General features: G+C 36.1%; 1 protein-coding gene across 10 annotated transcripts in view; it reads right to left on the bottom strand.

Moving 5' to 3' along the window:
- ehbp1 (EH domain binding protein 1) overlaps nucleotides 1-17,012 on the bottom strand; it is a 196,198-nt gene that overhangs the window by 77,057 nt on the left and 102,129 nt on the right. For 9 of the 10 annotated variants that reach the window (XM_087290470.1, XM_087290471.1, XM_087290474.1 and 6 more), the window contains 3 exons: nucleotides 13,213-14,040; nucleotides 10,387-10,428; nucleotides 10,163-10,303 (listed from right to left, as the gene is read on the bottom strand). In XM_087290470.1, the coding sequence (XP_087146596.1) occupies nucleotides 10,163-10,303; nucleotides 10,387-10,428; nucleotides 13,213-14,040 (1,011 nt within the window). Of the gene's footprint in view, nucleotides 1-7,706; nucleotides 8,065-10,162; nucleotides 10,304-10,386; nucleotides 10,429-12,871; nucleotides 14,041-17,012 lie in introns of those variants that run through there. The other variant, XR_015513384.1, reaches the window with a different exon arrangement.

Genomic DNA, 17,012 nt, shown 5'->3' with positions numbered 1-17,012 from the left:
GACAACATAATTACCCATCAGAAAAAGCCATTCACCACAAGCTGTTCTTTACAAAGCACAAACAACACACACCTGCTTCAACCAATATGAATGTTGGATTGCTTCCTTAATGTGATGCATTTCTAAGTTTAGAGAGATAAGTTTGATCAGGATTGAAGAAATGAGTAAAAGGAGTTAAAAAATAACAGGGCGTTGGTGACAGGATGTTCAATAGTATTAAATCACCTTTGCAAATTTATTGATGACTAGTTCACAATAACAACAGGATCATGTTAGGGTGAACATAAATTGAAAATGTCCTTTCTTCATATACTTTGTGGTTGCACATTACTGCTCTTATTAATGATTCACTGGTGAACACATCAAATCACAATCAGCGACATCCTCAAAACTTTCTTTTTTGTTATTCCATAAAGTTGATCTTTGTAACCTTTACTGAAAATGCATTAATCTATCTTCTGCTAAAATTACTTAATTTTTCCGCTTTCATCATTTACATGGAAAAGATTGACGTTTTTACGAGCCTTCCTGTGAAAGTTTTATTCTTTTTCAATTATTTTTCAAGTGTTGTTTAACAGGGATATTTTCACAGTATTTTCTTTAAAAAACCTTTAAGTCTAAAGTAAATGCCGTTTATATAGATTTTTTTAAAAACAACTTTAGGTTCGATATTATTAGCCTTCTTAGGAAATATCATGCCTAGTTAACACAATAACCTAGTTAAGCCTTTAAATGGGACTTTAAGCTGCATACTATCTCACAAATTGAGTGGAAAAATATTATGCACAGACACAATGGCAAGAGTTTAAAGAAATTACTATTTGAAAATAGTAAAACTGTTTTGTTTAAAAATATATTGAAATAAATCATCTCTCTGTAAAGCAATACTTGGGAAATATTTTTAAAATAATTAAAACTCAACAGGAGGGCTAATAATTTTGATTTTTTTCATCCATGTTTCAATGGAGTTATTATTGTGAAAATGATTCAATAATGGTTTGATTGATTTAAAATAATTCATATTGTTTTAATATATTTATAAAGTACTTCAATACTGTAATGATAAAGCAGAAATTTTATCAGCCATTACTGTCACATGATCATTCAGAAGTCATTCTAATATTCATTATAATACATCTGCAACTCCGGCAACTACTGGCTAGCTCTAAGTTTGGCCAGAAGCAAAATGGTTGTGCTCAACTGAGCCTGGTTTTTCTCAAGGTTTTTTTCCTTCACCTTCGCCAATTGGTAAAGTTTGTTTCTCATCACATGCTTGTTGGTTTTGGACTTGTGATGCTGTGCATCGATGGATTTGCTCTTCAGTGTTTGGACTTTCAGCAGTGAAATTTAAACCACACTGAACTGAACTAAACTGAACTTCAACTCTGAAAACTGGACTGACAGTTTAATTTACTAGAACTTCTATGGTTAGCTGCTTTGACAAAATCTAAAAAAGTATATACTATAGAAATAAGCATGAATTGAATATTCTGACACTGTGATTAAGAAACTTTTCTTATTATTGTTAAAAAGGGTTGTGCATTATGATAACATAATTAAATTCATTCTTCATGAATAAAAAAATTTTAGTTTAAAAAAAACAATTGCATGCACTTGTGAATAAATATCAACTAAGTAGCTAACGGACTAGTTAGGCATTGTTTTGTAAGTTGCAAATTGCATAAACTCTGGGTTTTGACATAACTCCCATGTTTCACCATTCAATTAATTTCTAAACTGACTAAATTAATTCATTTAGTACTTTATTTGTTAAACCAAAAAAAACTGTTTAGTCTTTTTAATTCCAAAATAGGTTTCAAATGTAAAAAAAAGTGTTTTAAACAGGAAATCAAACACTTACCCATAAAATATCTACTTATAAAACAGTAAATAAGTTCTATTTTTTACATTTCGTGTTTTATCTCTTTTGGTCTTAAGCAAGACTTGGAGCATGACCATTTAAAATGCATTAATGCCACAGAAAATCAACAAGTTAATGGAAAATATTACACTAATGCTTGTACTTACTTTCTTTAATTAAAGTGCTCACACAGACACTCCCTCTCTCTCTCTCTCTCACACACACACACACACACACACACACACAAACACACACACACACACACACACACACACACACACACACACACACACACACACACACACACACACACACACACACACACACACACACACACACACACACACACACACACACACACACAGAGAGAAAACAAATACTTTTTCAGCAAGACTGAAATAACTGGATTAAACAATTGCAATTTCATATCAAAATGAACTTAAAACTTTACGCTTTTATCCTTCATATTTTATTCATAAGCAAGAGACGTAGGAATGAGGTTAAAAAAACTGAAGGGCGGTAGGAAAGAGAGAAAGGAAGAGAAGAAAGCAGAGGTTGTTGTGGAAAGAGAGAGGGAAAAGAGGGAGACAAGGGGGAAAAAAAGAGGAGACAGACCCACTGAGAAATGACTGTGTGTGCGTAACACTGGAGAGAGCAGGAGCTTGATCACAACTCATCAAGAGACTGGAGGGGCGTCTCTCTCTCTCTCTCTCTCTCTCTCTTTCTCTCTGTGTTCCAACCAACCGCTTTGATCTCCACACACACAGCCCTTCAACTACCTTCTATCCATTCTGTTTCATTAGATGAGAATCCACCGGAAAAAGAAAGGTTTCCAACTTAAAAGACAATGGGAATGTGTAGTCACTCCCGTCAGCATGTTAAAATGCATATGGAGGACGCAGTCACGGTTCCTTTGAAAGTCTGAGGGGAATCGTTTGAGGGCGTCAGACCCAAAGAACAGGGAACAGGAGGACGACTGTGGCCTAATTGGCCCAATTAACTCCGAGTCTCTAGTGCTTGCTGGGACAATTGGTCTTCCCCGGGCCTTCCCACTGACTCTCACGCATCAGAGGTGGGCCGATGCTAACAACTGTGGACTACAGAGAGAGCCCGCCACACAGAAAACAGATCTGCGCAGAAGAAAAGCTACATATTTGATTACGTGTTGATTTGATGTGTGACGCTGCAGTGAAACGAGGCTGAAAAGCGAACATGATAGAGGCGGCCTGAAAACACACACACACAGGCGCGCAGGGAGGCCTCCGCCAGTTCAAAGGTTTGCCCCGTCTCTCTCTCTGAAAAGGAGGCTTGCGGGCGGCTCGGAAAAGTCACCGCACTGTCACACAGAGTCAGGAGGGTGAAGCAGGGCCTCGTCGGTAAAAATCAAACACAGTCCAATTAAACTAATCATAACGAGCCAGTGAACACGAGGAAGCTCACCTGGAATCTTTTTTGCTCCCCCTCTCCGACTCTCTCTCTCTCCATACTCTCCATAATTACCCTGGCCAAAGCGCTGTGAAATTACTGCACTGATCAACTAATGCTTGAGGAAATCTGAAGAAATGCACTGTCCCCTTTTTCTGACTCCCTCCCACCCATTTTATGATTTAAAGGACTACATAAATAAAAAATTATATCACTCGCTCTCCTCGGCTTTCTGTTCATTGAGGGCTGAAAATGAGGAAGAGACAACAGAGGGAAGATTCCTGACCATTTTTGAGAGTTCGAGGAATGTTCTTAGAAATTTAAGATCAAACAAAAGGCAATCGATGCAACAAAAATAATTTAAAATATTATAAAAATGAAAATGCTGAGAGATTAATAAAATAAATATAAACACTACACTGTAAAACCCAACGGTCAACTTTATCAAATGTTAAAGTTAATTCTACTTATTTGAAAAGAGTTTTGAACTCAGTGTTTAAGGTAATGAGTTAATTAAATACTTCAACTTAAATGGAGTTAGGTTCACAGTACTCCTACAGGTTAGTTTTTTTAAAACTTAATTGGTTTGTAGCAATCAGTTTCCTAAACCCGTTTGAGTTACTATAACTTTTTGGGTTTACATTGTAATACAAATATTTGATTAGGAAAACTTAAGACTGAAATGCTTAAACTGGTAGAAATGCTTAAAGCTAAAGTAAAATAAAATAATATATATATAGTAAATGCATAACAATATATCACACAATAAAACTACTGTATGAACAAAATGACAAAAAAAATTAAAGCTAATTTAAAATATGTATAAATGCTAAAACAATACACAAATAATACTTGCAAACTTTACAATGAATAGTAAGTTTATTCACCAAAATGTCTAAATTAATTTATTAATTCCCAATAATACTTAATGTTTATTAATATGAATTTAAAATATAAAAAAAGTAATTATTCAAAAGCTTTTATAAAAAAAAACAGTAATATGCTTCACACTGCATAATTTTAAATGTGTTCCAACCTCAATATTTGCTTTTGCTTAAAAAAAATAATAATAAAATAATGAAACAAAACAGTTTATCAACACTATGCCACAAATGCGTTTAACCTAAACATTCCTTTAAGAGTGTATGTGTGTGTACTGACATGAGGGGGGCGACGTGTGCTGTGCTTTTTCTAATTGTCGATTAATTAGCGATTTGCTCTCAGCAGGCGGTGAAGAACATGAGAGCGACTCAGAGGCTCGGCCCTAATGGATTGTGAAGGCCACCTACCCATAGTACAATGACCACTACTAAACAATTCATACTGTTATCCAGCTATCAAAGGCCTAAACACACACATATACACAGAGTTGGCAAGGAACAGGGAGACAGAGAGTGAAAAAAAGTGAGAGAGAGACAGAGAGCAGTGGCAAAGATCAAAGCAAGAGAGCCAGCACTGCACAATGAAGCATAATTAACATGGCATGTAAAAGAACAAGAGAAACACACACACACAGAGCAGTTCTGATGAGAGGGGTGGACACTCTGACGGGCCCACTGAAACACACCACTGACTTAGGACAATGACCAGCCTGCTGGCCATCCTCGCACACAATCAGCTCTGCATGCTAACTGCTAACAATATTGTAAATGGGGAGAAGCTGTGCTTTATTCAAAAGAGCTCTTGAAGTGGGATGACAAACATTGCTTTTCTCCTCTAAATCATGGTGAAATGGAAATCTGGGAATAAGTATTTATATATACACAGCTAAAGTGAGAATTATTAGCCCCACTTTGATTTTTGTTTTTCTTTTCTTTTTTATATATTTCCCAAATGATGTGTAACAGAGCAAGGAAATTTTCACAGTATGTCTAAGTCTTGTTTTATTTTGGCTGGAATAAAAACAGTTTTTAATTTTTTAAATGCATAAGGTCAATATTAGGTCAATATCTATTATCTATCTATTATCAATATTGTCTTGAAAAATGGCAAAGATAAAAATAAATCCATGATTAGAAATTAGAAATATATTTAAAATATTTTTTTAAATCTCCTCGTTAAACAAAAATTGGGGGAAAAAATAAACAAGGAGGCTAATAATTCTGACTTCAACTATATGTATATACATTTTTTACATTACAGATTATAACAGCAATACACCCCCCCCCCCCCAAATTATTTAATTAATTGTAAAAGATCAAGGCATATTTTTGTGTATTTTACAATGTTTTCAATATTTTTTCTATATGAATTATTACATTAAACTACTTAAATATACGTTTTCTCTATTTTATTATAAAATAACTTATTTATGAAAAGCAGATCTTTTTAGAAATCCATTACATATTTTGTTACAATAGTAAATATTTAAAACGCTGTGCTGCTTAAAAAAAATCTTAACATAACTGCAAGGGTTATTTCATAAATACAAAGTTCAAAACGCAACCGAATGCTTCTGTAGTATAAACGGCTCTACTGTTATCAGCATTCAAGATAAAAGAAACAAAAACTTAAAAATAAAACACTAAATGACGCTAAATGATCAAGTATGAAGGTTAGGGAAGGAAATTTATGTAATTACAGTATGTACAAACAGATTATAGTAGCACAGCCAAAGAAATAGCGACAATCAATGGTTTTCCACAATACATTTTACCCTCAAACAGAAGCAGCTTGTATTCATAATATATTAATTATTTATAAAGTTATTATCATTCAGGGTTTCTGCAGGTCTCACCAAGTCAAATTTAAGACTTTTTAAGACCATGTAGAATGAAAATTCAGACTTATAAAGGGCTAAACACTAAGGATTTTTTAAAGGCCCAAAGCCCAGGAAGAAAAATTACTTGCTCCATCAAAAAACTTTTCTAATTCCACAAATTTTAATAATGTTTAAAAACAAGCAGACCCTAGTTGTACACACATTTTTTTCAACACAACTTAAAATAAAACTTAAATGTATGCACAACAGTGTGTTAAAATATTAGCTATGAATAAAGTTTTGCTAAAGGTTTTATTAGAGTAGGATGTATAGTTGTTGATTGGACCGATTGGGTAGCTTTAGATAAACAAAGGAAAATTAAGACCTGTTTAAAATAATTTAAGAGCTACATGACATTATTTCACAATATTTAAAAACTTTTTAAGGCCTAAAATGTTGTTTTTGAAAGGATACCCTGTCATTAGTGTTGTTGGGAACTAGATTATATATATGGCAAAAATTTAGCATTACATTTTTCCAGAGTCACTGTAAACATTTTCCCCAACTTTTACTGATATATTAGCATACACACTGCCTCAAATCTAGCAGACATGCATTAAAAGTCACAACACAGCAAATTTAATTCAAAAGTTTTAACCTGAACTTTAACTCTAAAAATCAAATCAACCCTGTATTCTTATCTTTCATCTGAATGTCAGGACCAATTAGCAGTAAAGGGAAGCACATACAGTAATTCAGCCCATGCTAAAGTGCATAACTAAAAAGCTCTCTGCACCCCAATGACTTCATACCCACCCTCTCTCATTTTCTCATCCATCCTCACTTTCACCCCTCCATCTCTATCTCAGCTTTGAAAGAATGGAGCAAGTCTTAATTTAATTAAAATATTCCCTCTGCATGCTAAAGCGTAAAGTCTCTTCTTAGCGAAGGAGCTTCATGCAGAGGCCAGTGATAAGATAACAGGGCCTACTAATCAAAACAAGACATCAACTAATCTAATCTAAATCACTAACAATTACCAGCGTGCCAAGCCACGCTCCCGTTTGATCAATGTTTTCTATTAAAAAGTGAAACAATTCAATATTCCGGCACGCTAATGCACTGAAGCCTCATTAGCACATCGTCCTTGGGATGGAGGCGCTGCGAACGCACACACAGACGCTAATTTGTGGTTAATTTACGGGAAGAGCACCATCTCCCCTTCATCAAGAGCATAGAGGACTTTTGCTGGAGAGAAACAAGCTGACAGCCGGTGATCTACATTTAAAATGTTCAAAAGAAAACAAATACAAACAAAATATGTGCAAATGTTTAAATGAATGCACTACATTATAATTTTTAGAGTCAGCACTAGTTTTTTTTACATTTCTGAAAGGTTTTTTTATATTAAAAAACAGTAAAATAATGTAAAATATTTCAAACTTTGTCACATTGAAAAAATTACGTTTAATTTTATATTTTTGTGTGACATTTAATAGTTTTGTATGGAATTTTGTAGTGAACGTATGGAATTTTCAGCATGCATGTTAAAAACATGTTTCCTGATGCTTTTTCAAAAACCAGACAACATTTCAAGGATTCATTGACAAATACAAAGTTTTATTTCATATATGATAATTATTTTTTTCTCTTTCTTTCTTTCTTTCTTTCTTTCTTTCTTTCTTTCTTTCTTTCTTTCTTTCTTTCTTTTTTCTCTTTCATAATTCTATAAATAGCTTTCCAGTCAAAAATCTGCAAAGTTAAGTTGGACCATCTTCTGTTCAGTAGAGCACAGAGGACTTTTGCCAAAGAGAAGCAATCAGCTTACAGCCAGTGATCTACATCAGTTTGTTTTGTCTATGGTTTTTCAGAAACCAAAATACATTTAGAAGGATCCTTTGATAAATACAAAATGTTATAGCTTATTTGATATACAGTGGACATCAACATTTTTTGTCTTGCTGTAAAATTTGCATTCTTTTCCAAATATGAAGTGAGGAAAATTTCACAGTATTGTATGTTTAGCTCCGGTTTCCCCCACAGTCCAAAGACATGTGATGCAGGTGAATTGGCTAAGCTAAATTGTCCGTAGTGTATGAGTGTAAGTGTGTATGGATGTTTCCCAGAGATGTTTTGCGGCTGGAAGTTTTTTTTACTGCGTAAAAACATGTGCTGGATAAGTTGGCGGGTCATTCCACTTTGGCGACCCCTGATTAAAAAATAGACTAAGCCGAAAAGAAAATAAATGAATAAATGAATTGTATGTTTTTTTCTTCTGAGGAAAGTATTTTTATTATTATTTGGCTCTATTAAAAGCAGCTTTTAATAAAAAAAAATCATTACAGTATATCAAAATATCATCATTAGCCCCTTAAGAATGTTTTATTATTTAATTGTTTACAGAACAAACCACTGTTATCCATTAAATTGCCTAAATTATCCTAATTTGCTAGTCAACATGTCTAAGTCTTTAAATTGTATTTCAAGAATAGAAGTATCTTGCAAAATACCTAAAAAAATATTATACAGTCACCATGGCAAAGACTAAATAAATAATAAGAAAATTATTAGAAACTAATTAAATAATAGAAATTAATTATATTACTAATATTTTAAAATTAACTAAAATATTAGTAATAGAATTCAAAGTTCACAGGAGAGCTAATAATTTTGACTTCAGCTGTTGACATTTTTTCTTTCTTTTTTTATAATATTATAAATAGTTTACCTGTCACACATAGATGCTAATTTGGACCATCTTCCTTTTACCAGAGCACAAAGGACTTTTGACGAAGAGAGAAAAATGAAAATACTGCTCTTTTTGGAATGCGGAAAAAAAAGAGAGTAAAAGTTAATTTATGGCAGCATCACACTGACGTGCCATACTGTTCCTGTTCTTGGCTTTCTTTTGCATTTCATTCAAGGGCATCTCATTTTTCCATATTAAAATTCATACAGCAAAACGTCTGAATAAATCTGCTACATGCCAGATATTTCATCATGTCCTGAAAACCCCTTCTCTGCGCTTCTGAATCTTTATGCCGCTACGTTTCACACTGTTCTTCTTCTAAAACAGGATGTCAGGAGAACTAAAATGTTATTCGGATGTGGCCTGAGCTTTTTGACGTAAAGTGTCAGCCGTCCTGTAGCACACCAGAGCTCAGCAGAGCATGTTTATTTAGCGTTTGATGTTCTCTGACTGGTCACTACCTAAAGCCCTTGAGTAACCCTTAAAGACCTGTCCTGTGTGAAATGAAAGACTTTGGCATGCAGACTCTTAGTAACTGAACATTATTACTTTTTATTACTTACTTTATGTCTGACAGGTCCTGAGAGGAGCCAGAAACAGTGGTAAGGACCTACTATGTATATGTAAAATACTTTATGTAATAGTATACCAACAAATGTGTTTAATATGAAAAAAATCCTCTTTGGGAGTTTTTGGGAATCGCCACAAAGATTTGCAATGTTAAGCTTGAATTAGTTGACCAGAAACTACAGAATTGTATTTATTTAATATATTTATTCAGAATTTATACAATTTCTGCAACAAAAAGCTGCATAAATTGTATAAATTCTGAATAAATGCATCAATTAAACACAATTCTGTAGTTTTTAGGCAACTATAATTTCGACTCTTTTCCTTTAAAAATATTATTGAGAACATTACATATTCTATTCTATAACATTAAATCACTTACAAAAGCTAACACGTATTCTAATATCATATACCTATATAAATAAATAAATAATAAATACTTTAAAAGCAAATTACACCTAAGAGTGATGACTTTAATGCTTTTAATCATTCCAAGTTTAAATGTTAGAATGATCTAAATGAATCGGGCATAGGGGGGATAACTGGAAACAGAACACAGCCAGGAACTATGTTTCGAACTACAGTGCTACAGGCGTAGTTGCAAGCGTACAAGTTTATGACGCATTTTGCGAATGTTCGTTGGAACGATGGATTTGGGAAACGCCAAATCAACAAACTATGTTTGTAACAACGGAACTTGCAGCCTTAGTTAGCTAATAATGTTTTTTGGAAACGTACCCCAGGCTAAGAGCTAAAAGTATGGCAGTTTCCCCAAAAAAAAACCTTCAAATGACTATTTAATTATCCAAAATTAAATATGAAAATATAAAAACGCAGCAAGTTTTGTGTGACTCACATCAATAATCTGTGGAGTGTTTGTGGGCGACTGTGCATTGTTGGTGCTTTTGTTCCCAGCCTTCATTGCGGCATCTCTGCGGGCCTGTTCCAGAAGCAACCTGGCCCTCTCTTTCAGCTCCTCCTGACGGGACAATACCTTCTGCAATCAGAGGCAGAGCTTTCGTTGAGTTTTACTTTCAACAAGATGTTACTATGCATAACCACTCATAGAAACAGTTTCACCTTCTCCTCACTGGTGTTAGACACTGGGGCAGATGCAACTTCCTGAAAAAACAAAAACACAACATCAGATTGGAGGTCATTTCATCTACACGATATGTAGCGAGAGACAGATTAGCATCTTGTCCAAACGCTATCAGCTTTACTCTGTCATTACAGGCTCCAGCAGTCAGCTGATTGGTTTGGCTGTGATTTTGGCAGCTAAGTGATGATAAAGTGATGACTGTTAACATTGCATCTACACTGTGGAACACATTCAATAAAACAACCGAACATAACAGCGATGAATTTAAGGTGGTGCCAAATCACTGTCACCATGGTAACACACAGCTGAGGCCTTGATGACATGTCAAAACAGAATCAGGACAAATCTAAGCTGGAAAGTTATTCAGTAGAAGAAATGACAGTGATACATGGAGAGTGTGCGATAAAAGTTGGCTGTGCTGGAATACCTGCAAGTGTGTATGTGTGTGTGTGTGTGTGTGTGTGTGAACGCTATATAGATGAGGAGAGGCTCTCATGCGGAACACGCTATAACCCGTGTCAGTATTAGAGCTGCAGGCGGGACGGCCCGTACATAATGACATGCCACTCCGAGTGACACGCGGCTGCTGTCTGTGCCGATCAGGCGCCTCACAAAATGGCAAAAATATCAAACATGTTAAAAGCTTCAAACAGTTTTATGTGCTTTGATTTTATATGGCAGCTTTCCCATTTCAGCTGGAACTGCTTTTCTGCTGGGAGTGTTTAGGCATTATTCATGGAACAAACGTGTGTTTGTTACCTGAGTGCACGAGTATAGTTTGTGTGTTTTTATTTAATGCTTTGACTTGCTTGTGTTTGACTTTAGTCATGTGCGGTTTGATAATTTTGAATGCTCAACATGGTTCCAACAACTTGGCTCTAATGAATTTACATAATATTTCCATGACTTTTACAGTCGTTTGTGATGACTGAATAAGGAATTTTAAAAAGCATTTTACATCACACTCAAATTGCAGGATCATAAAATGAAAGATAGAGACAAAACATACATAGACCTTGGGGAAAGAGAACAATAAATAGAAAAAACAGATATATTTGACTGAGGGAAAATATTTAGGCCCAATTATAACCGGTTTTATTTATTTTTCATTATTTTATAATATCTTTTTGAAATTATTTTTATGGAAAAATTACAGTGGCCAAGAAAGTTTAATGTGCTGCAATTTAAAAAAACACAAGCAATTACAAAAATGGCAGCAAATTAGGTACGGTTTTTCGCAACATATTGTTTTCCATCCTATTTGCACGCATTATGGGAAAATGCAGGCATTTTGATAATTTGTATGCTTTGAAGTACATTGTTATTTGTTTGCATTGAGAGAAAACGTCGTAAGGATTTGCAACTCGTAAGCTGTCAAATCAATTAGGATTTTTTCTAATAATGCTGCCATTTTTTGTAATTGCACTTTTTCTTAAATTGCAGCATGTTAAGCTCTCTCAGTCACCGTAAAAAAATATTTTAGTTAGATTTTTTCCCTGGAATTGCGTTGTTAACAATTTTAGCTATTCTGACCTTTTTACATTGCTTGAATAAAATTACATGAGCTTGTTCAATTAAAACCATGAAACAATTTAACATTTTTTTAGTTCGTTCATTCAGTTTATTTTAGCAAACTCTGTTACCATTATAGCATATATAAAAAAATGTATATATATATATATATGTCATGAAGACGCTACAAAAAATTCTGTATGCACATGATTTGTAGGAGACCATATCAAATAAAATGTTAGGGCGTACTCACTGCACAGCAGAGATTGCTTTAGTTATATCGTTTTGTATTATTTTTAGTCGTTTGGGATGCAGTGACATGTCGTCAAATATTTCGTCAAATAGATCCACAACTTTTGACACTCATAAATTATTATAAAAGTCATTGTGCTGCATGTATTAGGAGGTTTGGTGAAGGTGCAGCAAGTGGTTTGCATCTTTAATAAACTACAACAGTTAGTGTTCATTGAAAAGTAAGAATGATTAATGAACCCATATGAAACAGTTCCATAATAGTAACATCAAGTCTTCAGTTTTAGGCTCGGGTGCACTTTGCACTCACACTACAAGTATACCATGCCAAAGCCCAATCAAACCACGCTCTGAAATACCTCTGCAGAACAGGCCACGGCTGGCACTAACACATGTCAAACAAACCAGGAAAGGCGACTGGGCACGGTTCGGATAGTATAGTGTGAGCGCAACCTTAAATGGTTGCGTATTTACAGACACTGGTCACTATCCTGAGTCCAACACCATAAAGCTACTTTAATTCATTTATTCATTTTATTTTCGGCTTAGTCCCTTTATTGATCTAGGGTCGCCACAGCGGAATGAACTGCCAACTTATCCAGCATATGTTTTACGCAGAGCCTTCCAGCTGCAACCCATCTCTGGGAAACATCCATACACACTTATTCACACACATACACTATGGACAATTTAGCTTACCCAATTCACCTGTACCGCATGTCTTTGGTCTTTGGGGGAAACCATAGCACCCAGAGAAAACCAATGCAAATGCGGGGAAGAACATGCAAACTCCACAGAAATGCCAACTGACTTAGCCGAGGCTTGAACCAGCAACTTTCTTGCTGTGAGGCAACACCACTACCTACTGCGCCACCGAGTTGCCCACTTTAATTTATTTATTTATAATTTGCAAAATTCTGTGAAAATTCATTTAAATCTATTTAAAATCTGCCATTTCCATCCACGTTCACCACATAGGCATATGAAGTTTACTGCATCACAGGGCATAAATGTGCAAGTGTGTGTGCGTTGACCTTTACCTGTGTGCGTTTAGCTGGTATGTGTGTGTGGTTGGTCTGAGAGCTGCTGTCTGAGGTGCTGTCGGATTCAGAGTGGCGCAAACTGGCTCTCTTCTTCTTGATCAGATCAGATTCTCTGTTATACGTGAAGCCCAGTTTGTGTGTGTTAGTTAGTGAAGACCCAGTTTGCCACATGGGCGACCTATCAGCAGGCCGCGGGGTCTCGTGTTGCTCCGGGGAGTCATTGACCTCAAATTTCTCCTTTTCTCTCTCTAGCCTATGAGGCAGGTCACCCATGTCAAGTGTATCAGCCTTGAGGAGCTTCTTCTGTTCTACAGTAGGAGGTCGGCTGCTCTCCAGGCTGGTTCTTGTGGTCTGGGTGGGTCGCAGGTGAAGCTCTGTGACAGATGGAGCTGCTGGCGAGTCTGCCTTGGATGACCGTAAAGATGGAGCTACTTCTTTTAAAAGTTCCCCTGGGGAGGCGGATAGAGAACCAGATCCTCCAGCTGTCGCGACTGACTTGACTTCCTGTTTTTCATTTCCATCAGAGCCACCGTTGGTTGCGGCAGCATCTTGATTGGTGGGCTCGCGGTGGATATCATTGAGTTCGGCATAGAACTTGTCTTGGTCGATGGAACTGTTTGTGTCCGTTTCAAAGTCTCCAACTTTATATGTGCTGCGACTGCTGTTAGCCTCGATCTGCACCACGTTGAGCTCCTCGCCACTGAAATGAGCCCTGATCTGATACAGGTAAGTCATCACTGTCAGCTTATCCGGGATCGCCAGTAGAACCATGTCTGAAGGCTCGAGAAGCCGAGAGATGCCCAGGTTGGCAAAACCATCATAGGCCTGTAGACAGAAGAATATAATGAAGACGTTTAAAACAATTTAAACACAGAAAAATTATGGTACTGATGGACCAAAAACATAAAAAAAAGGTAATAATTTAGATCAGTAAGACACCAGAAGACAATGTGGTATGGTAAACTGCTGGATGTAGGGTCCAAAATTCACTGTGTGTTGCTAGTGGGTGAAAAATAAAATATATTAAATTAAAGCAAAATAAAATAAAACAAACAAACTTTAAAAAAAACAGCAATAATTAAATAAATACGTTCACTCACCGGCCACTTTATTAGGTACACCTGTCCAACTGCTTGTTAACGAAAATTTCTAATCAGCCAATCACATGGCAGCAACTCAATGCATTTTGGCATGTAGACATGGTCAAGACAATCTGCTGCAGTTCAAACTGAGCATCAAAATGGAAAGGAAAGCTGATTTAATTGACTGGGCATGGTTGTTGGTGCCAGACGGGCTGGTTTGAGTATTTCAGAAATTGCTGATCTACTGGGATTTTCAAGCACAACCATCTCTACGGTTTACAGAGAATGGTCTGAAAAAGAGAGAATATCCAGTGAGCGGCAGTTCTGTGGGTGCAAATGGCTTGTTGAAGACAGAGGTCAGAGGAGAATGGCCAGACTGGTTCTAGCTGATAGAAAGACAACAGTAACTCAATAACCACTTGTTACAACCGAGGTATGCAGTAGAGCATCTCTGAACGCACAACATGTCCAACCTTGAGGCGAATGGGCTACAGCAACAGAAGACTGTGCCTACTGTGCCTACACTTCGCACAGGCTCACCAAAATTGGACAATAGAAGATTGTAAAAATGTTGCCTGGTCTGATGAGTCTCGATTTCTGCAGCAACATGATTGTAGAATGGTAGGGTCAGAATTTGGCATCAACAACATAAAAACATGGATCCATCCTGTCTTGTATCAACAGTTCAGGTTAGTGGTGGTGGTAGTTTAATGGTGTGGGGGATATTTTCTTGGCACACTTTGGGCCCATTTATACAAATTGAGCATCTTCTCATCGTTACAGCCTACCTGAGTATTGTTGCTGACCATGTCCATGCCTTTATTACCACAGTATACCCATCTTTTAATGGTTATTTACAGCAGGATAACGCGACATCACCATAAAGCATCGTCATCGTCATAAAGCACAAATCATCTCAGATTGTTTTCACTGAACTAAATTGGCCTCCACAGTCATCAGAGCTCAATCCAATAGAGCACCTTTGGGTTGTAGTGCAATGAGAGATTAGCATAATGGATGTGCAGCCGAAAAATCTGCAGCAACTACATGATACTCTCATATTAGTATGGACCAAAATCTCTGAGGAATATTTCCAGTTCCTCGTTGTATCTATGCCACGAAGGATTAAGGCAAAAGAGGATCCAACCTGGTACAAGTAAGTTGTACCTAATAAAGTGGCCATTGAATTTATATACTACATTTCAAAATAATAATAAAATAATAATAAAAATTATAAAATAATAAAATAAAATAATAAAAATACACATACTTACAAACATACAGTTGAAAGCAAAAATTTATTTGTTTATATTTTTCAAGTGCTATTTAACAAAGATTTATTTTAAAACAAAACAATAAACAATAGTTTTAATAATGAATTTCTAATAATCTTAACATTAAAAAGATGTTTACATATGTTTTTACTGGTTATTTTGCAAGATGTTACTATTCACCCTAAAGTGCAAATTAAAGGCTTGATAAGGTCAGTAAGGTAAACTAGGCAGGGTAGGTTAATCAGCCAAGTCATTGGATAACAGGTTTGTTCTGTAGCCAACCTTAAGGGCCTAATAATACAAAAAAAAGTTAAAAATGCTATTATTTTAGCTAAAGAAATAAGAGTTTCTTAAGAATAAAAAAAATATAACAGAAAATTATGTGAAAATGTCCTTGCTCAATTGAACAGCAATGTTTGACACAGCACAACAAAATAATTACTATCTCATATAATTATTTTGCCTTCAACTCCATGTTAACTTTACTTGGCGCATGTTGAAACTTAACTACTACACTAAAGAAAATTGGACAAAAAAAGCAAAGAGGGTGGAGGGAGATAATGAATGGTAGGGTGAAGGAGAACCGAGGTTACCTACAGGGTTACCTACAACAGGACACAAAGCAGGACTGAAGAACAAGAAGAAAAAGGTAAAGATGGGGTATAGGGTGAAAGGGAAGTAGCGGGTTTGCTGGGTAATGGGAAGAAGAAGCAGTTAGGGTGTAGGGTGCATGCCGGAATTAGATTTGGGATAAGACAAGCTGGGATCAGTAGGATGCGGCAGGCGGTGACAGCTAATGTCAAGGATGGTTCTCCATGATAAGAGAGCACGATACCAAGAAACACTAAACTAATCCTGCCTCAGTCTTATCGCATACATCTCCCTCTCGCCCTCCTTCCATCTCTCTCTCTCTCTCTCTCTCTCTCTCTCTCTCTCTCTCTCTGCAGTGAGTATAATTGCACTGATTTGTCCGGTTGAGGAGAACAGGCAGATAATCAAACAGCCAAACTCAATCCCTGATCGAAAGATAGAGTGAGAGAGAGAGAGAAAAACGGAAGGAAGAAGCGAAAGTAAACTGACTGACATTATCGTGATAATCCACCGAACGAATGAAAGAAAAGTTGCTTTCTCTTTCTCTGGAGAATTTGAGAACACAACAGTAGAAAGAAAAGCCTACAAATTAGCCTTGTGTCTCGCCCTCCCCTGATTCACTTTATCAGAGCTGCTATCAGAGCCCAGCTGATGGCCGACAGAATTTCAGCCTGTTGACTATTGTCTCAAGCTCAGCCGCTTACCATCTAGCGACTTTATCAGGTTTGTCCCCTTTATTGGCCTGAGTGAGAAAGAGAGAAGGCAAGAGAAAGGGAGGGGAGGTATAATCAAAGGTAAGCCGATTCTCAATTTACAATTAATCACATCTTTCTTTCTTTCTTTCTCTCGT

This window comes from Danio rerio, chromosome 17 (genome assembly GCF_052040795.2).
Source record: "Danio rerio strain M-AB ecotype USA chromosome 17, GRCz13ab, whole genome shotgun sequence".
Classification (NCBI taxonomy): Eukaryota; Metazoa; Chordata; class Actinopteri; order Cypriniformes; family Danionidae; genus Danio; species Danio rerio.
This window is presented reverse-complemented; position numbering and strand designations above follow the sequence as displayed.